The sequence below is a fragment of the Leucoraja erinacea genome, chromosome 24, assembly GCF_028641065.1.
Source record: "Leucoraja erinacea ecotype New England chromosome 24, Leri_hhj_1, whole genome shotgun sequence".
NCBI classification, from domain to species: domain Eukaryota; kingdom Metazoa; phylum Chordata; class Chondrichthyes; order Rajiformes; family Rajidae; genus Leucoraja; species Leucoraja erinaceus.
The window spans coordinates 16,311,015-16,334,234 of NC_073400.1; the positions used below are offsets into that span (position 1 = coordinate 16,311,015).

Here is a 23,220-nt window from a genome sequence, read left to right on the forward strand (position 1 = left end):
GGAATAATCTTTTACCAGAATGCCTGTAGGGATGTTTATAGATTATACCCCCTCTTCCAAGTACAGTTAATTAATTGTATTGAATTTCCAAATGTAATTAAATGATGCCTATTTCATCTCTCCTCCTCATTGAAGGCTTCTACAATATTCATTTTTGACAAAAGGTGAATATGGAAATTGACTTAAAAATTCCAGTCAGTCTTTTTTAAGTTTAGTTTAGAAATACAATCGGAAACATGCTCTTTGGCCCACCGAGTCCGCACCGACCAGCGATCCCCACATATTTACATTACCCTACACCCACTAGGAACATTATACAATTTTACTAATCCAATTAACCTACAAGCCTGTATGTCTTTGGAGTGTGGAAGAAAACCGAAGGTCTCGGAGAAAACCCAAACTCCGTACAGACAGCACCTGTAGCCGGGATCGAACCAGGGTCTCTAGAGCTGTAAGGCATCAACTATGCTGCTGTGCCACCGTGCCACCCTCCGTGTGCTCGTTAGCAAAGAACAAAACAATATAACTGTAACAAAGGTCTCATTATTCTATTGCTTTCTCCTAAAAGACTGAAGGAATGAGGAGTTCACAACATATCAGATTGTGATTATGTAATTACTATGTGACAGAGCATGTTAAAGTATCAAAGCACCATATCGCATGTCAGTGCGAAAGTACACTTTCATTATGCCTATTTTAATACTAAACATGCTCTAATTTCACAGTTGTCGTTTCTCAGTTAATGAACGCTATAAATAATTTTTTTTTTAAATTAAATGCTACAACAATATTTACGATAAATACTACTCATTTTGTTTCAGTATCTCCATTCAACTGGAATTATCCACAGGGTAAGTCTTTTTTTAACAGCCTGATTTTGATTTCAAATGCTATTCAGAAGAATATGGAGAAGGGCGGTATCACGTGGGTGAGGACTACATTTAGGTGGGTTTATCATGAAGTGAGAAAGTAGAATCCACACGCCTATATGGGTTGTATATTTCCGCTTCAGTACTGGAGGTGAAATGTGGTGACGTCTTGATTATATTTGATGCTGAATGCACGGGGAAGTATAAAGCCCACTTTACTGATGTTAATATGTTATTGAGCCAGTAACTGTCTGTGTCGTGTCTATAGATGTAGTCCTCTGACTATGGGGTCTTGCATAAAGAACTCCAGTGATTTTTATTCAACCTGGGTGTGTATGTGGTTTTCTCAAATCAGAAAACTGAGAGCATCTTCAACCACGTTGACCTAGAAATGTTCTTGTGCCAAGAAAGTGCATTGAATTGGTGGTGTGAAAGGGAAACTGCGGATGCTGGAATCTTGAACAACATTTGCTGGAGAAACTCAGTGGATCGGGCAGCAACTGTGGAAGGAATGGACATTTGTATTTTCAACAGATTAATTGAATGTACAAACGTATGAATTAGGAGCAGGAACAGGGCACTAGGATACAAGCATTTATTTATTTTGCTGCCAGTAGGTGTGGCCTTGCCAAAGCTAGCTGCACACAGAAGTGGTTCCTTCACTGTGTAATGCTTGGACATGCTGGAAGTATAGTTCTATATCATCCCACTTTCACATCCAATCCCTACACGCTAGAAGCAATTTTACAGAGGCCAATTGACCTACAAACCCACACGACTTTGGGATGTGGGTTGAAACTGGAGCACCTGGATGAAAACCACGCGACCACAGGGAGAACGTGCAAACTCCAAAAGGACTGCACCAGAAGTCAGCATCGAACCTGGGTCTCTGTTCCTGGTTGTTTCCACTAGTGGGAGAGTCTAGGATCAGAGAATACAGCCTCAGAATAAAAGGACGGAGCTTTAGAAAGGAGGAATAATTTCTTTAGGCAGAGGATGATGAACCTGTGGCATTCATTGCCACAGATTGCTGTGGAAGCCAATCATTGGGTACTTTTTCAGATGGAGATTGACAGATTCTTGATTCGTATGGGGGTTAAAGGTTACAGGAACAAGGTAGGAGGGAAAGATAGATCAGCAGTAATTGAATGGTGGAGTAGATTTGATGGGCCGAATTACCTAATTTTGTTCCCATGCCTTATGAACTTCTGAACATATGACGGGCAGAGACTAAAACCTGACAGTGAAACGCCTCCAAAAAGCTTTTGGTTAGCCAATTCTAATCCAGGATGTGGTGGACATTTTAAAATTTTGCAGACTGCGATTGAAAGTAGGATTCACATTGCCTGACATTGTCCTTGTGCAGCAACAAGACATCAATGTGACATTCGCCTGCTGGTGACCGGAACAGCGGGGATGGTTTCCAATAGCAACTGCCTCATGGGTTCCGAAGCATACAAGCAGAATTGTGCACTGATTAAGATTTAGTGCAAATTGGACCTGCCTATTAGATTATACCGTTAAAATGATTTGCTTGAAAAACAATTATCAACAACACAGAAAATGGTGGCACAGCGGTAGATTTACTGCCTTACAGCACTTGCAGTACCAGAGACCCGGATTCGATCCCGACTACGGGTACTATCTGTACTTAATTTATATGTTCTCCCCGTGACCGCGTTCTCAGAGTGCTCCGGTTTCCTCCCGCACTCCAAAGACGTACAGATGTAGTTTAATTGGCTTGGTATAAGTGTAAATTGTCCCCAATGTGTGTAGGGGATCGGTGCGGACTCGGTAGGCCAAAGAGCCTGTTTCTGCGCTGTATCTCTAAACTAAACACAAATTCGATTTATCACTGCAACTTTACTAAATGGAAAGGTCCCCATACAAAACACGTCTGTTCATTCCTTCACAGATGCTGCCTGACCCGTTGAGTTTCTCCAGCAATTTGTGTTTAGCTAAATATGATTCTTCCAAATATATTTAATTTTGCTGATTACACATCGAAAATGATTACTTATGATCTTTGGAAAATGATAAATCAATTGAAAAATGTATTAGATGGAGTTTAAAAGAAAAACGGCCAATATATAAAACTTGAATGTAATGAATAGCACTTTAAACTATCTTGACTGCGCTGATTTGAAGCTACTGTTCTGTAATAATCCAAAGTAATTTGAATTGATATTTTTTTACGTGACATTTTCTTTGGTTTTTGACATTTCCATCTGAAAATAGTACATCTGGTTTGAATGTTCAGGTATTTGCAGTTAAGTTTTCATCGGCAATTTAGATTCAAGAGGGTTCATGTTAGTGAAGAGCAAAATCACCATTCAGCTTGTCATAGCTTCCGAGAATGGCTTTCTAGTTATTATATTGATCTTTTAATGTTAATTGCATCCCAAGGGCAAAATACACTTCACAGAGAATAATTTACAACAGTCTTACTGAAATGGGCTTTTTGGTATTGAGCACTAACTACATTTAACATTTCTACGTAATTGATCATGGTTTAAAATTGCATCACTGTTAAATGTTAACCTAATACAAAGTAAAGGTCGTAATTATTATGTATTGGTTAATTTATTTGATGTCTAGAATTAATGCTCTTTTTTTTGGTTTCTTAGGATTTAAAACCTGGCAATTTGGCCATAAATAAAAATTGTGAATTGAAGGTAATACACCTATTTTAAATGTAGCAGGAGAGGTGGGTGAGGGATTAGATTTAAATACCAATGCATTTAATCTCAAAGTATTATACTGTTATATTTTAGACCAGATAATCAGATATCAATTATAATATGAAAACAAGCTATTATGATAATTCAGTCCATGTTGCTGTTGTTCTCCCAACGTGTAGCAAACCAAAGATAGACACAAAATGCTGGAGTATCTCAGTCGGGCAGACAGCATCTCTGGAGAGAAGGAATGGGTGACGTTTCGGGTCGAGACCGTGACATTTCAGGTTGAGACACTTCTTCAGAAGAGTGTCTTGACCCAAAACATCACCCATTCCTTCTCTCCAGAGATGCTGTCTGTCCCGCAGAGTTACTCCAGCATTTGTGTCTATCTTTGGTTTAAACCAGCATCGGCAGTTCCTTCCTACACAGGTAGCAAACCAAATATTGTTTCCTGTATTTCCCATACCATACCATTCTCATTCCCCTAATGACTTGTCTCACCTAATTTTAATTGTTGACATAGTCTCTGTTCAGTCATTATTTCTGCAAACACTTTCCATAGTTAGTTTAGTTTATTGTCATGTGTACTGAGGTACAGTGATAAGCTTTTGTTGCGTGCTAACCAGTCAGTGGAAATACAATACATGGTTACAATTGAGCCATCCGCAGTCTCAATCTTCTGTGTCCAATAATGTTTTTTCTGCTTTCTGCCGTAGACCTCTTAAGTACAGTTTACATCCATAATCTTGATTGATACGTCACTGATAAATAGCTTTCTTCAAAAATCTGGGAGGGTATGTACGACTGTTGGTCTGACTTTAGGCACAAAATGCCAGACTAATTCAGCGGGACAGGCAGCATCTCTGGATAGAAGGAATGGGTGCCTTCAGACAGAAGATGGTCTTGACCTGAAGCGCACCCATTTCCTCTATCCAGAGATCCCACTGAGTTACTCCACTATTTTGTATCTATCTTCGGTGTAAACTAGCATCTGCAGTTCCTTCCTACACATGTTGGTCTGACTAGAGGGGTGACGGTGGAATATGGGTGCTGGGGAGTGCAGGGAATCAGGAAGGCCGAGGAGATGGAAGATCTGTCAGATTTAACGGGGAGAAAGTAACATTTGTTTCTCTGTTTTCCACAAGTTAATTATAGCTGCTGGATGGAATAAACTAGCACCATGAACCTACAGCTGTGGTCTAAGAAGTTCATGGCAATGAGGGCAGGCGATTTAAGATTAGGAACTTGCGAGGTGCAGCTATTGGAGAAGGGGGAGCAGAGGGAAGATGGGCGGAGGGGAAGAGGCGGTGATGGGCGGTGATTGACATTGAGAGAGAGAGGGTATCAATGGCAGGAGTTCAGCTAAGCACCTGGTCTTTGTGCTATTGCTAAACAAAGACATTCTCTCCTATCACGTGTCCCACCGTGAGGGCCAATATCAACCACCACTATCTGTTGCACCAAATCCAAAGAAACAAGAAAGGCAGAAATCTTAGAATAAATTGTGCACACTCATATTCTGCCCCAGGGAAGCTTCTTGCTGTCATTATCACATATAATGATGTAATCACAAATCCCAGTCCTTTCCGAGGTAGTTTGGAAATCTTGATACTTGCCATCATCAGACACTTGTAGAAAGCATTTTATCGCGATGCATCACAGCCTGGTTTGGGAACAGCTCCATCCGAGGCCGCAAGAAATTGCAGAGAGTTGTGGACACAGCCCAGACCATCACGCAAACCAACCTCCCTTCCATTGACTGTATCTACACTTCACACTGCCTCGGCAAGGCCAGCATCATAATCAAAGACCAGTCACACCCCAGTCACTCCCTCTTCTCCCCTCTCCCATCAGGCAACTTGAATGTAAAAACACATACCTCCAGATTCGGAGACAGTTTCTTCCCAGCTGTTAACCATCCTACCAGTAACTAGAGATCTGATCTACTACCTCTCTCAGGACCATTGAACTATCTTCAATTGGACTTTACTGGACTTTATCTTGCACTAAACATTATTCCTGTTACTCTGTACACTGTGGACAACTTGATTGTACAGTCTTTCTGCTGACTGGTTAGCACGCAACAAGAAGCTTTTCATTGTACCTCAGTACATGTGGCAATAAACTAAACAACTTATTGCAATTTGGTGGAAAAGCAACTTCCATTTGTGGAACCCCCACAGAGATTTGTGGAAAGTATCACTCAGCCTACTGGGAAATTGAACTGTCAGTCCCAGAACAGAAATTGATGGAAAATTGACTAAAATTCATCCGTGCTAAACAGGTGCTGTGCCATTGACCAGCCATATCACTGTCCAGGTATTTGTTCCAAGTCAATGAATATGTTTTCAGTAGGGTATTTAACCTTTCCAATCCAAGACTTTTACAGAAGACTGCAGTTTAGATTTCTATCTTCAGAGAATTTGCAGATAGTGATTCACTTCCAGATCTTTGACAATCTAATCTTATTCTGCTCATTAAACTTATTTTCATTGGTATTACATGTATTGCACTTATTACTGCAGTGGAATTCAATCTTTTTAACGGGGGGGTTTCACGCAACAGCAGAACTCAGTATTTTGACATAACATTTAAAAGTTATAATGAAAAATGGTCCGATCATACAATTTATATCAGCTGGTATATTTGCTACTTGCACTCTATCAAAATCTGGATAAAACAACTATTTTGCTGTATCTGTTAAATTTAAATTACTGGATATTTCTGTAAATGTTCGTACATTAGGCTTGCAATTTTGTTATTTGTAAATTGTGCAAGGAGTTCTAAACTATTCAAATAAGAAACCAAAAACCGTTGACATTTTGGATGTTGACTCATTGTACAAAATTGCACCTCACCAACACTTTTTATCTAGTCTCCTGTTATGAATGCAATGAATCGGGTTTTAAAGAAACCTATAATCCACACTCTCCATATATCATTCATCCAATGAACCTAGGCCTGTTCTTCGTGTCATATCTTACTTGGTTTTCATCACACACTTTGAATGGGAGGAAATGCTGGGTGGAAGGAATTGACTAAATTCCTTAAGTCTATTAGACTTAAGGAATTTAATTTGACTTAAATTTGACTTGAATTGACAAATTTAATAGACTTAAGGAATTTGAAGGAATAAGGGCTTTTTCAGTGCCACTATTGACCTGTGGTTGGTTTGGCATGTATGCATATCTAGGTTGGTCGTATCTCAATTGCAATTAAACTGATGCTTGCTGCAACATGCAACAAAAACTTTTGGCCAAAAAAGTTGGAGGACTTCCTTGCTTATTATTTATAAAAAATGAAGCTGGTGTATAGGAACTTGAGGGGTGAACCTTTTTCACTCAGTGGATGTTGGGTATATGGAATAAGCTACCAGAGAAGGTAGTTGAGGCAAACAGGCAATTATGGCAATGTAGCAATTTTAATGCATTGCAATCAAACTTTTGCTTAGTTTATTATTGTCACATGTACCGAGGTGCATTGATAAGCTTTTTATGTTGTGTGCTATCCAGTTAGCAAAAATACTATACGTGATTACAATCAAGCCGTCCACAGTGCCCAGATACAGGATAAATGGAATGGGTTTAGTGCAAGATAAAGTCCAGTAAAGTCTGATTAAAGATAGTCTGAGAGTCTCCAGCGAGGTAGATGGTAGGTCAGAATTGTTCTCTAGGTGGAGATAGGAGGGTTTAGTTGCCAGATAACAGCTGGGAAGAAACTGTAGATAGACACAAAGGTGCTGGTTTATCTCAGCTGGTCAGACAGCATCTCCAGAGAAAAAGGATGGGTGATGTTTCTGGTCGGGACCCGTCTTCAGACTAAAGGTAGGGTAGGGGAGGTGGTGTGGAGTGAAGAGCCGGAAGTAAGAAAAGGACCAATCAGGGCTGGCCATAAATGACCTCAGGCAGGGTGGTGCCCTGGTAGGCCCATTGTTGGCGAGGGAAGGTGCAATCTCAAAACGGATACAATGTGGCAGACTCTGGAACTGGTTAAATGACTAGGGTGGAGCAAGAAACTATCCCTGAATCTTGACAGACACTAGTTGCTGGAGTAACTCAATGGGCCAGGCAGCATCTCTGGAGAAAAACGATGAGTGGCGTTTCAGGTTGGGACCCTTCTTAAGGCTCAGTCTGAAAAAGAGTCCTTATCCGAAAGGTCACCCATCCTTTTCCTTTGGAGATGCTGCCTGACCTGCTGAGTTACTCCAGCACTTTGTGTCTATCTCTGGTATAAACCAGCATCTCCAGTTCTTTGTTTTTACCTGAATCTTGATGTTTGACATCCAGTTTATCAATGTTTAAAATAAATTATCCAAGGATTATCCAGAACAAAACATTTGAAATTGGATCTGCATATTTGTAGATCATCGACTTTGGTCTTGCCAGACAAACGGATTCAGAAATGACCGGCTATGTGGTTACAAGATGGTACCGTGCACCTGAAGTCATCTTGAATTGGAGGCATTACACTCAGACTGGTGAGTCCTCATCACATCCCGATCACACAAATCATTTGTTCTCAGGCAAAAATGTTTGTATCACAACACGATTAAACATTTATACTAAATCAATGCTATCTGCATTAATATGGGAACTAAAAACGCAAACTGTTAAGAATACAGAAGTAAGCCAATATCTAGAAGAACAAAGGACAGTAAGCCTATATCTCGGACAGAAAATGTATTTTTTACTGTCAGTGTTTTCGTTTTCAGAATTTGAGTGTTGGTAGATTTTATTACATAATAGTAAAAGCTACTTGAAATTGTTATTGAATATTATTATCCTTTAGTTTATAATTATTGTCACATGTACCGACGTACAGTGAAAAGCTTTATGTTGTGTGCAATCCAGACTGGACATGATTACGACACAAGCCGTCCACAGTGTACAGAATAAAGGGTATAACGTTTAATGCAAGATAATGTCCAATATTATTGTGTTCAGTAATGGTACTAAAATGGTTTGAAAAATGCTGCTTGGTCAGCTATTGCTGACTGAGCAAAGTAATTTATTAGCAAAATGAAGCCAATCCCAGTGAATACAAGGCAAAGTTTAGGTTAGATTTCAAACGTCCTACTAATAAAAATATTTTACGAGAACAGGCCATTAAACTGAGATTCAGCGGCTCAGTGTTGCCCACAGCAAAGATTTGCAGCACTTCAGTGTTTCTCACTTACTGGAATCCCTAGGCACTGTTACTGTCATTGACATTGAAAATGTAGTCAGTTTGTTTTACAGATATGTTGTCTTTCTTCATTGCACCCTTTTTTAAAATCCATTTTATCCCATACTCTCTCTGATGGCTGGATAACATTCGCTGCAATTACAGGACTCCAAGTCATTAATCCAATGCAGACCTTTTATATACACAAGACCAATAATAACCACTTGAGTAACTGCTTTTGTTAATTTGCTGCTCAAATCCTAAATGGCCAATCTATTTGGGTGGCACAGTGGTAGAATTGCTGCCTCACAACGCCAGAGAGCCTGGTTCGATCCTGACCATGGGTTCTGTCTCTGCGGAGTTTGCACGTTGTCCCTGTGACCGCCTGGGTTTCCTCCAGGTGCATCCTGAAGACACGCAGGTTTGTGGGTTGATTGGCTTCTGTAAATTGCCCCTGGTGTGAGGGTGCAAAATTGGGATAACATATAACCTGCGTATGGGTGAACAATGGTCAGGGTGGACTCGGTGGGCTGAAGGGCCTGTTTCCACACTGTATCTCTAAACTAAACTGCCTCAAACTAAATTCTGTTGATATGGATATCATGATATTTTATATTCATTTTTAAAAGTCTGATAGGAAGATGAAATAAACTAATGCACAAATGTTACATTCCAGCTTTCTCCAGAGCTGTTTTAAATATCTTCTGGATGTAAGAGACACTAACAAGGCTGCTTTTATTACACATCCCTTATTTAGAAGGGAATAGGCCAACTTGAGCGAATTTATTTTTATAACTGAACCCACCAATCTCCTATCTATCCAGAGGCAGCCAGTTCATAAAAGGACCAAGGGGACTGGACCTCACTGTGAATGGATGGTGTGATTTTCTGAAGGAAAATTGACCGATGGAAATAATTCACCTCAGAGAGGCAATGTAGTCGAACCTGAATCTGTTCACACCAGAGATCTATTCTTTATGTATGAATTAACAGCACACAACATCTGATTCAAAATTCAACACAACAATTTTGTCAATTTTACAATAATTTAACAGCTTTCTCTATTGGTTTTCAATTTCAGTTGATATTTGGTCCGTCGGCTGCATTTTTGCTGAAATGATCAATGGCAGGACATTGTTCAAAGGAAAAGACTGTATCCTTTTATCCTGTTTTGCTGAAGTAGTTCACGATTACTTGAATAATCCAAATTGTCTTGGCCTCCCCCATTAATATCTTAACTATCGCATGAAGCAATATATGACTTAAATTGGGGTAGGTTATTTATTAATCTCATACACTACAAGTGATAGATAGAATCTACAATGTAAGCTTATTTTAAATGTTATTTACAGAAATATCATCTTGTTAAGTATATCAACATGGTTGAGGAAGGGTTAGTAATGTAATGGAGTTGAACAGATCAAAAGGGAAACCAGGTTCAAATCTCTTGTAGTGCAATCTGAAGTATTGCAAAAAAGAAAAATGTGCATGTGGTGGGATAACTAATAATATTGTGTATAAGAGTATGTGGCAGCACCTCAGAGAAGGGGGTGTGAAAGAGGTGATTGGTACAGGAGTCTGATAGCGGTAGGGAAGAAGTAGTTTTTGAAGTATTTTTGTCCAAGCTTGCAAACTTCTCTATGCTCTCCCAGAAGAGAGAAGCAGGAAAAAGGAACGGCTAGGGTGGCTGACAGGCATCTTTGAAGATACTTTCAACCTTCCTGATGCAATGCACTGGATGGAAGGAAGTGACACTGACAAGCCTGTGATGGACTAGGTTGTGTTCACCACTCTCTGTAGGTTCAGGCAGCCAGAAGCAGAACTGTTGCCATGGCATTGTTTCGGAATAGTTTCAGTAACGCATCTACAGAAGTTTGAGAGAATCCTTGTGGACATGCTGAATCTTCCCAGACTCTGAAGAAAGAAAATATGCTGTTGTGCTTTCTTGATCACCTCATCAGTGTGAAGGGACCAGGTTAGGTTGCTGGTGAAAAGAATGCTGAGGAACTTGAAGTGGTCAACTATCTCTACAGCAGCTATGTTGTGTTGACCTGGTTCTTTAGGTTAATAACCAACCCTCTTGTCTTGCTGCGACAAGGGTCTCAATCTCTTTCCTGTACTTTGTCCCATAATTGTTGTAGATTTGTCCGACAACAATGGTATCGTTGACAACTTAAAGGGTGTATTGGTGTGATCCTTGGCCTTACAATCACGGGAGTGCACAAACTTGAGGAGCACCAGTGTTGATGGTCAGGTTGGAGGAAATGTTATGGACAATTCTAACTGCCAGATGTCTGCCGGTCAAGAAGTCCAGAAGCCTGTTGCAAGTGGATGCCCCAAGGCCTGGGTCCATAAGTTTAGGTGGGAGGTTCTTCGATATAATTATGTTGAAAGCTGAGCTCTATCAATGAATGGCATCCTGCCATAAGTGTTCTTATTGTGAAGTAGATCAGGAGCTGGTTGTAGTCCAAAGGAAATGGAAGGTAGACACAAAATGCTGGAGTAACTCAGCGGGTGAGGCAGCATCTCTGTAGAGAAGGAATGGGCGACGTTTCTGGTCAAGACCCTTCTGGAAATAGTGTCCTCTGTGGACCTATTCTCCCTGTACACAAATTGTAGATCTAGAGATTTAGATTGTCCAGGAGACTGGCATTGATATACACCATTACCAATCTCTCTAAGTACTTCCTTATGGTCTATGCTAGAGCAGTTAGGTGTTAATTATTGACACAGATCGCTTTACTTGGTCAACTGTGGCAACTGTGCTGAATTACCACTGTGTATTCACTGACTGCTGGAAATTGGGATATTACTGTTTAACCTGATTGTATTACTAATTATGGCCAAACATTTTAATGGCAATAATTGATTCTTGACCAAAAGAACCAGATCTAGATCAACTAGCACAGATTATGAAGATTACGGGCACTCCTGGGACTGAATTCATTCATAAATTAGAAAGCATTGAGGTAATGCAGCATTATAGACTTTGCATGGTTCACATTGTTCTCAGTTTAATACCTTCTGTAATACTTATTGCTAGCCTTTAAAAATGTTGGATTTTTGTAAGAGTGCAACATAGTATTAATCATTAAGTGTAATGTGTAAAAGTCTTTAACAGATGATGGGATTTTCAGTGTACTTGCATTAATGTTTAGTGCTATTGCAAGGCTAACCATTGCAAGGCTACACCCTACATTTCCAAACATTCCCTGATTTGATATAGTTGATAAAAACCATAATAAAATGTACTTGGGTAATGTGGAACACTGAAGATACCATCAGTAAATGGACCACACACTCACAATACCAGTACAATTCACTCAAATTCAGTTAACCCATCTCCAAACTCAGTAAAACTCTGTTACTTCACCTGCTCGGTACTTTGATCTTGGACTGGCAGATTTTCAGCACAATTGGATATTACTCCCACTAATATCATAACACAGAGTCCTTGGAAATTGCAGATGCTGGAATCTTGAGCAAAACCCAAGTGCTGGAGAAACTCAGTGGGTCAGCCAGCAGGACTTTATGCATTGAAGTGCAGGAGGATGTGAGGTGATCCTACAGTGGTGTATAAATAAGCTCATGAGAAGAAATGCATATACAGGGTAGTTGTTTACTCAGAGTAGGGGAACCATACTTAGGTGCACTGATGAGGTTAAAGTTTTTAAAGTTTTAGTTTTAGAGATACAGCATGGAAACAGGCCCTTCGAGCCCACGCCAACCATCGATCACCCATTCATACTAGTTCTATGTTATCCCACTTTCACATCCGCTCGCTACACACTCAGGACAATTTTACAGTGGCCTATAATCCTACAAATTCGCACATCTTTGGGATGTGGGAGGAAACTGGAGCACCCAGAGGAGACCCATGGGGTCACAGGGAGAATGTGCAAATGGCACAAAAACAGCACTGGAAGTCATGATCGAACCTGGGTCTCTGACGCTGTGAGGCTGCAGTTCTACCAACTGATCCATGGACATGTGACCTGGTGAGCCAGATGTCGACCCATCGAGATTTATAATGGAAGAGCATATTATCAGACTTTTATTGTGATGGAAAAGTTCGAGTGCATATTGCATTCAGGGTAATTCTGTCATCTTTTACACAGAAAGCAAGCACTGCTTGCAAAATTGGCCTGTTTGTTCATTGCTCTGAATTCCAGCATCATTGTGTCTGTAGCTGTTATGAGCACTTGGTCTGCATCCATGGCTTTGTTGAACATTTCTGTGTAACATTCTAAATACTTTTTTTAGTGACTTTAAAATTAGCCCATTCACCCAGGCTGTGATGCATCCCGTCAGAATACTTTCGACAGTACATCTACAGAAGTTTGATAGAATCCTCTTGGACATGTTGAATTTTCTCCTATGACTAAGTAAATAAATACGCTGATGCTGTTTCCTGATCACCCCATTGTTCTAAAGGGACCAGATGACTGTCTCACAGTCATAGATTCCCAACTGGCTCCAGAATAACATAAAATTGCTAATTTATCAGGAGGTTTTCCAACATTATTTAAGATGTTTGCTTTCATTTTTAGGCTCGAGAATATATTAGAACTCTCCCCTATATCAAGAAAACAGACTTCTCTTTCCTATTTCCCAACACCAAATCTATAGGTAAGTTAATATTTTTCTTTCATGAGTGATGTTTGTTTAATTTCACAGATTTTTCCCTTCAACTGAGACTAACCAGTTGAAATTGGGTTTTTTTTAAGTTTAAAGTTTTATGCTTTGGTGAAACTTTTATGGTCAAAAGGGATTAAAAAAAAGCAGTGCAGGGCTTTTTACATTTGTAGTCATGCAGCCTATATATTCACAGTGTCAGTGCTTCTGTAGATTAATGGTGTTAGCACATTTTTGTGTACATGGTACCATTACCACTCGCTTGGCTCTCTGGAGTGATACAAACTTTAGGTGTTTGAGGGGCCTAAGTGTCCAGTGGCTGGAGGACCTTGGACTGCAGTCCTTCCCCACAAAACCTTTCGTAGGCTGCATCAGTGTGTCCCTTGTCAGCATTCCCTTATGGATGTCTCATTGTACTGGAAGATTCAGACAGGTGCAAAGAATATCTTTCACTGAGTTGATGAACTTGCAGCAAGAATTGTTTTAGAGTGAACGGGTGATTTATGGTAGGATTGGACTCGGTGGGCTGATGGGCCTTATCCCATGCAATGGATTAATCAATGATAACATGGCTGATGAAAATATTAAGAGTGCATCTTAATGAAACATAGTCAAAATAATTATACACAGATGAGTATTTTATCAGCAGAAATGTTTTAGAATTGTTGTTCAATCCTGTATTGCATGCAAGATTGGAAAATACCTATATTTAAAGGTACAGTTATACATTTTCTCAGTCAGTTACATTTATTAGTGAAAGTATTTGCAGTGGATGCAAGCCATTCTTGGTCGTACGGGACTGCCTCTGAAGAGAGGAAAAATATACTACATCAGCAATTTGAGATCACTGGCTTCTGCATATATCATTGTGGAATATGAATCACATCTAATGATAAATTGTGACAGTCTGTTTACAAACCAGGATATGGGAACCGTACACAACATAATTATGCAGAGATTAAGAATGGATGCTTTGTTGTTCCATCAGCTATTTTTTCCTATTGGGACTGAATGAAGAGAGAGGGCATCAGCTTATAAAAATTACACATTCCACTTTTGCACTCCTGCTCCTGTACTCTACTTTTCTCATCAGTTGTGTATTAGTTCTACTATTTAGATTTCCAGCTCGGACTAAATCACCAATGGTGCTCAATAAGGTTTTAGAAGAAATTGCACTTTCCTCAACTCGTTACAAGTAGTCACTCAACTTGCAGTAAAGCAGCTTTATTCTCTTGTTATGCTTATTAAAGATTACCAATAGTAATTACTTCTTTGCATTGAAGTGCAATGTTGTGGATTGATAGAATCCTGAAAATTCAAAGGTTTTATAAATGTTCAGCCATGATCACAATGAATGGCGGTGCTGGCTCGAAGGGCCGAATGGCCTCCTCCTGCACCTATTTTCTTTGTTTCTAATTTTGTCCAAATTTGTCAACATTAACACTGCAAACAATCTAAACGATTTTAAGCTTGCAGTCACAAAACGGTCCAGGTTATACTGGTTACTGGGCCTCTCTATAATTCTCATTGGCAAGTTTTCCATTGAGAGCTCTGAGCCAAACAGAAATCAACTCTCACATTCCAGAAACATTTTCTGGCTGGCTAGCCCAAGGCATACTTAAAGTTGTTACAGACCTCTCAGAGCAAGGATACGTGTCATCCTTTAATTTCCAGGGTACTGGATGAAGCAATATGTAACATATGAGCGAGACAAGGCTGCATATTTCCAGAGCTAATGTTAGAGGTGCAGTATGGTGGCGCCTCGTTAGTGTTGCTGCTTTACAGTGCCAGAGATCTGGGCTCGATCCTGACTTTGGGTGCTTGTTTGTACAGAGTTTGTATGTTCTCCCTGTGACTTGCGTGGGTTTACTCTGGGAAGCTCCAGTTTTCTCTCACAATCCAAAGACGTACAGGATTGTCAGCTATTTGGCTTGAAATTGTCTCTCTAATGTGTAGGATAGTGTTAGTGTATGGAGATCGCTGATCGGCGCAGACCCGTAGGGCCTGTTTTCCGCCCTTTACCTCTAATCTAATCTAAAGGTGAGGTCAGGGAGGAAACTCATGACAGCAGTATTTTAAATCTTTTCTACCTTCTCAAATTCCCTTTAAGATCCCCCCCCCCCCCCACTTGCCTCAAATAACTGCCCTCTAGTTTTAGACTTCTCTGCCTCCAGGACAGAGACTGTGACTATTTATTTTATCCACACCCATGTCATTTTAAGATCACCAAAGTGCATCATGTGCCAGAGGGAACAAATGCAGTCTATCCAGTATCTCCTAACTAACATTTACCATCCTGATGAATCTCTCCGCCACACTTTCTAATATTGCCACTTTTTTCCTGTAGTGGGTTGACCAGAACTGTACAAAATTTTTGGTGTGTCCAAAAAATAAGTGTGGCTTAACCAATGTTTTGTACAGCTGCAACACGATGTTCAAACTCTTATGCTATGTGTCTTAGCTTCTAAAGGCAAGTATGCCCAATGCCTTCTTTGCTGCCCTGTCCCACTGTGTCACCATTTTCAGGGAACATTGAACTGAAAACCCCAATATCTTTATGTACATCAGCACTCTCAAGGTCTCTGCCATTTACTGTATATGTCCTGCCAGATTTGATATCTCAAAATACATGACCTCATAAATGTCTGCATTAAATTCCATCTGCCAACAATTCATCTAACTTTTCAGCTTATCTATGCCCGACTGTATCCTTTTCTGCTGTCTGGGACTCCACTAATATGCACGTTGTTAGCTTATTTACTAATTTTAGTTTTAAAGATACAGCATGGAAACAGGCTTTTCAACCCATCGAGTCCATGCCGACCAATGATCACCTTATACACTAGTTCTGTCCAACTCACTGGGAACAATTTACAGAAGCCAATTAACCTACTTCAAATATACCTGCACATATTTGGGGTGTGGAAGGAAAGTGGAGCACCCAGTGAAAACCCATGCATCACAGGGAGAATGTACAAACTCCATACAAACAGCACTCGTAGTCAGGATTGAACCCAGATCTCTGGAGCCGTAAGGCTACCACTGTGCCACCATACAATTTGAGCTCCTAATTTCAATTTAAATAATTAATGTATATATGTGGCAAACAACAATGGTCTGCACCAAACTTTGTGGTACATCAATGGTTTAGACTTCCAATCAAAGAAACAATTCTCCCCCACTACCCTCTGTTATCCTCATACCAAGTCAATTTTGGATTAAGTTTGTCAATACACCTCAGGTTCCATGTGGTTTAATCTTCTGATTAATCTGTTGTGTTGGACCTTGTCAAAATCCTTACTAAAGTCTATGTAAATCATAAGTAGACAAAAATGCTGGAGAAACTCAGCAGGTGAGGCAGCATCTACGGAGCAAAGGAAATAGGCGACGTTTCGGTTCGAAACCCTTCTTCAGACATTTTCTATGTAAATCATGTCTGCCAACTCACCATCAAAAATCTCGATTGGACATGCAAGACGATTTCCCCTGCACAAACGATGCTGACTCTTCCAAATCAATCCCTACCTTTCCAACAGATCATAATTTCTTTCCCTTAGAATTTTCTCCAGTAACTTCCCTACTACTGCTGCAAGGTTCTTTAGCCAGTAGTTTCATAGTTCATCCCTGCCATCCCTTTTGGAATAAGAAGACAACATTTGCTCTCCTCCAACGAGGCTAACGAAGATGTTAAAATCTCGATAATCTCTTCCCTTTCTTTTCATGGTATCCTGTAATAAATCCTGTCAGGACCTTCATTCGACTCTTTGTATTCCAGTAGGAATTTTACGAGGACTGGAAACTTCCCCAAATTACACTAACGATAATGCAAAGCTCAATATTCCTCTCTGGTATATTTAAATGTGCCACTTTGAAAAATCAGAAATCTTGCTTATTCACAGAACAATCATTTTATCCTGAAATAATGTTATTTGAAATGCTAACATTCAAAGAGAACCAGGGAAACCTACGCAAGTAGAGAAGTCCTAAGATGCTAGGAATTAATTCTTGGAATTTGTTTACCCATTTAGTGTGAGTCCAATGAATATCAGTCCTTCACACGTGGGCAAATGGATATATTCCAGTGAGCAACTTGGTCAGTGTAGACAAACGTGGAGGTGACAGTTTGCATTGCTGTTATACTCTATGACTTGAGATTGACAGCCAGAATTGTGCTAAAGAAATACAGCCATTGGAGGATAATATAAAGCAACAACCAGTGTACTGTTATATCACGGCGAAACAAATGTACAGATTCAATGTGTTTTTTTTTAAGAACTCACAATGTTTGTGTGTTCCTCAAAAAAAAAGATGCCGAAGTAGCAACAAGGGAGAAAAATCTGCAGATATACTATGAACTTAAACAATTAGCTAAGTTTTACTATAATAAACAAAACAATTAAAAACAAAACTGTCACCCGGATCATCTAATGTGGATCATCTTACAAAAAGCATTATCCATCGAGTGCTTTTGAGAATTCACAATTTCCTTGAAAATACTCTGAAAGATTTGCACTTTGAGATGAAAAAAAACAAGCTTTTCATTAATCTGCTAGTTATTCATCGTTGACATCAATCTGACTCATGGGAGTGTGATCTGCATATTTCAATTATCCTTGTAACTACTGTGACCTCGGGCAGCTCCTGTGAGCATTCCTGACATTCTTAACAGTGCAGTACCGCAACTGCAGAGAAATTGTTTTTCGGAGACTCAACTAAACTTTACTGAAAATAGAAAGAAAGAAAGACAAAACTATTTAAAATATTTTAATAGAAAGATTTATTTATTTGTGTTTTGCATTTCAACTATTGCTTAATCAGAACGAAGCTATACGTTTCAGATCAAATGGAAGCTCTGAATTACACTCTCGTAGAGAGCATGGCCATTGGCATGTGTCCATTTGCACCAAGAATGGGAGGGTATTTGACATGCACATACAGTACCAGAGTTTGCAGCATTTATTTAACTATTTGAAAGAGTTGCTGTCTAGCTTTTAGCACCAAGTGTCAATGGTTTGATTTCATTCAGCTATTGAATGGGATAGATTTGCCATCATGATATCTTCAGACCAGGTAAATGTTCATGAGAATAAGATTAGTTTAGTGAAACAATCTCTTTATATGTGGTATATCTTTCCTTACTGGCAAACTATTAATTGCTAGTGCTTGTGGAGGAACGGGGCACAATGAGAAATTTGCACTCTATCTGTTCCTGAATACAAATTGAGTAGAAATCCAGTTAATTCACTAACTCAGCATTGAGTAATAGAATTGACAAACAAGATTTTAAAAAAAATCATTATCAAGATCAAGATCAAGCATGTTTATTTATCATAAGCACAGGATTTGAATGGGAACAATGAGATTTTTACTTGCTGTAGCTTTAAAGGCTCATTAAATGCAACAGCATCAAAAATAAATATACAATAAATTAGTTATTATTCCATATAAACTAGATTAATATAGAGCAAAAAGCTAAGTATGTAGAGCAACCATAGTGTAATGACCACGGTGATTTGGTGCTGAGGTTGGGTTGCGGTTAGGTTAGAGTTGTGCAGATTGGTTCAAGAATTTATGGTGATGGGAAGAAGCTGTTCTTGAACGTGAATGCTTAATCTCCTCAAACATTTGAGGAAGTAGACAGTGGAAAATCTTTCTATTTTGATAACATCAATGTGTTGAACCCGTGACAGATCTTCAGAAATGTGTACACCCAGGAAATTGAAGTTGTTGACTCTCTCCACCACCACCCTACCAATGAAGAAAGGCACGTAGCCCCTCGGTTTTCCTTTCCTGAAGTCAACTATTGGCTCCTTGGTCTTGCTAGTGTTGAGAGCAAGATTGCTGTGCTGGCACCTCTCAACCAAATTATAGATCTCCCATGTTGGGCATAGGCTAATCACAAATCAGGAACTCTTATCACATTTAAAATATCAATTACTCTGGGAATATATTGTACAGTAGTAAATGAAGCTGTTTATCCTTGGGAGTATTCTGGATTAAATTGTTCAATTATTATCAAACTTCATTCTTCGTCTTGCCTATGGTGTGCACAGCCTAACAAAACACTACATCTATTTGTTTGTGCACTTCGGGTTGGTTGCATTAGTCGAAACAAGGTGGACCACGTGAAGGTTGAAATCTCCCACCCCTTCAACTTCATTTAAGTATAAGTATTAGGTAGTCTAACTGCATTAATTTTCAACATGGACAGCCTGGATAGGATTTAATTAAAAATTATATTTTCCTATTGCACAGAACTGGTTCTGAAGAAGAAGTCTGGGCCCAAAATGTTAACTTTTACTCTTTCTACTGATAGTGCCTGACCTCCTGAGTGTTTCCAACATTTTTTGTTTCCAATATCTGCAGCTTTTAATTCTGATACCACTTGTCACAGTATTCCTTCTCTACAGCATGCTTTCTATTTGCTTTTCCCTTAAAGAAAATCTAAGTTTGTCCAAATATTTAAAACTTTGTGGTGAGGTTGTGTTCCATGTCACTTAAGTGAATGGTATTGTAGATAGTGAAGATGGTTGTCAAAAATTGCAGCAGGATCTTCATCGGTTGGGCAGATGGCCTGAGGAATGGTTAACGGAGTTTAATATAGAAAAGTGAGACATTGCATTTTGGGAAGTCAAACCAGGGCAGGTAATTCACCTACACAGTGAATGGTAAGGCTCTGCGGTGTATTGTAGAGCAGAGAGATCTGGAAGTGCAGGTAGATAATGTGGTCAAGAAGTGTATCGGCACATTGGCCTTCATCAGTCAGATTATTGAGTATAGAAGTTGGGAGATAATGTTACAGTTGTACAAGACATTGGTGAGATCACATTCAGAGTATTGTGTTCAGTTTTAGTCACCCTGTTATAGGAGATATGTTGTTAAGCTGGAAAGGGTGCAGAAAAGATTCAGAGGATGTTGCCAGGACTCGAGGGCCTGAGCTATAGGATGAGGTTGAGCAGGCTAGGACTTTATTCTTTGGAGCGCAGGAGGATGAGGAGTGCTCTTACAGAGGTGTACAAGAGGAATAGATAGGGTAAATGCACATAGTCATTTGCCTAGAATAAGTAAAACTAGAGCAAATAGGTTTGTGAGGGGCAACGTTCTTTACTCACATGGTGGTAAATGTATGGAATGAGCTGCCGGAGGAGGTAGTTCAGGCAAGAACTAGCACATTTAAGAATCATTTAGACAGTTACATGGATAGAATAGGTTTAGAGCGATAAGGGTCAAACGCAGGCAGGTGGAATTAGTGTAGATGGGCATGTTGGTCGGCATGGGCAAGTTGAGCCGAACGGCCTCTTTCAGTGCTGTATTAAGACCCTGTCTAGCATCAAACCAGTCTTCAAATTGCAGGCTGGAGTGTCTGGGCAGATCTTGCACCCCTCCAACATCAAGAGTGGATCTAAAGCAAAATATTGGAGAGATATTAACCACCTTCCACTCTTATGGTACCACCCGTGGCTGAAGATGATGCAAATATATCTGCTGGGGCTCCAAATATTGACAGAACTGACTCTTTCTACAAAGGATGTAATTTATGGATGCAATTTCACAGAAATATTGGTAGAATGCTATACAGATATTTCTGATGGTAACTTTTGGATTAAGAAGAGTTGAAAGTTCTCTCTTCTTTTAAAATATCAATGATTTCTCTTAGCATTGGACCTCCTGGAGAAAATGTTGGTGTTGGATGCTGACAAACGGTTATCAGCCACTGAAGCTCTGAGTCATCCTTACTTTGAACCATTCAGAGACGCAGAGGATGAGACCAAACCTGAGCCATTTGATGATTCTTTGGACCAGTTGAAATTATCAGTTGATATGTGGAAAAGTAAGTGATTGTTGAATAGTTAGTAAGTAAGCTGCATCACTTCTTTTCACGTTGAGAAATTATTTTCTTTTCTAAAACATATGCTGAAATATTACTTGATTTGCAGATTAACAAAAGCAAAGGACTATTTATGGATTTCTTCATGTGCTGATTAATTTATGGGATACTAACAACCTTAAAAAATGTCAAGGAATTATTCACAGGATAGACAGAATTGTTTTAAGCTTGTTATTAATTAATGAAGGCTTTGCAAATATATAAATAAATCAAAACCCTTGGAGGTAAAATGTTAAATATCTGTATGTAAACCAGAAAAACATTTAATTGATTACTGTTATTTTCAGGGCATGCATTTCAGGAGGTGATGAGGTTTGTTCCTTTTTCAAGTCTAAACAGGATTCCGAAGGAAACACCACTGTAGCTCTCTGACCACCACTGACCCAACTCGTGTGTTGAATTGAAAATCCTAAATAGTACATGCACATTTATAAATGACAGAATTTCATACATTTTATCTTTTGAACATTTAAATCACATGTATATGTTAATATTAACTTTAGTCGAATGTTCTGTACAATCATTGACATTAAGAGTAATTGATAGGAAAACTAGATGTGAATATAATTATTTCTATAATTTTGCCAAGATGTCCAATAAACAATGTTCAATGTATGCTCAATGGATTAAGCTTTTGTTTCCTTTGAACTTATGCAGACATAGGCTAATTTTCTGTGGTGACTATGGATAAGTTGCTCACAAATCTACATCTCCACCATCAACCACAATAAACTGTCTCTCTAATATTCTGGGTTGGGTCAGAAGTGTGAAGAACTAAGTTCTTGGCATATTCTGCTATCTCTACCTTTCTCTTTGCTTTGACTATTGTACTTAAGTCTGAACTGATTGTATATATGTATGGTATGTGTGATGTGTTTAGATAACACACAAAACAAAGCTTTTCACGTACCTCAGTACACGTGACAATAATAAACCTAAAACGTAATCCCGGTTTAGATTTGCAACAATGTGTAAGAAGGAACTGCAGATGCTGGTTTAAACCATACATAGACACAAAAAGATGGAGTAACTCAGCGGGACAGGCAGAATCTCTGGAGAGAAGGAATGAGTGACGTTGAGTTACCCCAGCTATTTGTGTCTATCTTATTCATAATTGTGTCAATTTATTCCAAGCAAACCCTTCTGCTCTTGAAGCAGACATAGTGTCAGATGCATACACCTAACACACCTACAGGTCCTGTTTAAATGTCAGCAGTGTCCTACCTGATTCAGAAATGGTCATAAATGAACTAAAAATGCTGAAAACAACTTGGCAATATACAATTTAATTTGTAGGCGTTTTTAAGTAGAAATTATTAACTTTCAATCTTCAGAGAAATTTGGGTGGCTTCCTAAATCAATCAGAAAGTTTATAAGTAAAAGCAGCAAGCAGTTAGGAAGACGAGCTCTATGTTGCCCTTCATTGCAAGAGTGAAGAAGAGCCCATCCAACACATTGTTGTCTAATTCCATCCACAGATGCTGGCTTGCCTCCCGAGTTGCTTCAACTGAGTTTGTATTAGTTTTGAATGAACTCTGTGACAGTGTTTCCACAGCCCTGAGAGGTAGATTTCCAAATATTCTCCACCGTATGAGTTAAGAAATAGTTCCTTTTCTCAGTTATAATTAGATTGTCCCTTATTCTCAATATGTTCCCCCAATATGGTCTAGAGTCTTCAGTAAAAGGATACATCCTCTCTGCATCTAGTCCACCAAATCAATAGGTCTTGACTCATACTACTGAACTCCATAGAATAGGTTGATTTATTATTGTCAGATATACCAAGATACAGGAAGGAAAAAAATTGGTTTGCATGCTATCGTGTCAAAGAAAATACTGTACATGAATACAATCAAGTTGAATGGATGAATACTTTATTATCACATGTGACAAGTCACAGTCAAATTTGCTTGCATACCCATAAAGGGCACTTACAAAGTTACAAAGTACCCCTTTGTCCCCCCAGGCCGGATCCTCCATTGTC

At 39.3% G+C, this 23,220-nt stretch overlaps 1 protein-coding gene across 1 annotated transcript in view; it reads left to right on the plus strand.

The window, feature by feature from the left end:
* The window catches only part of LOC129708686 (mitogen-activated protein kinase 13-like), a 42,563-nt gene extending 20,705 nt beyond the window's left edge, over positions 1-21,858 (plus strand). The window contains exons 5-12 of the mRNA XM_055654610.1: positions 822-851; positions 3,497-3,544; positions 7,913-8,027; positions 9,795-9,866; positions 11,603-11,682; positions 13,264-13,342; positions 21,006-21,179; positions 21,524-21,858. Coding sequence (XP_055510585.1) covers positions 822-851; positions 3,497-3,544; positions 7,913-8,027; positions 9,795-9,866; positions 11,603-11,682; positions 13,264-13,342; positions 21,006-21,179; positions 21,524-21,600 — 675 coding nt within the window. The 3' untranslated portion in view covers positions 21,601-21,858. The remainder of the gene's footprint in view (positions 1-821; positions 852-3,496; positions 3,545-7,912; positions 8,028-9,794; positions 9,867-11,602; positions 11,683-13,263; positions 13,343-21,005; positions 21,180-21,523) is intronic.
* The last annotated feature ends 1,362 nt before the right edge of the window (positions 21,859-23,220 follow it).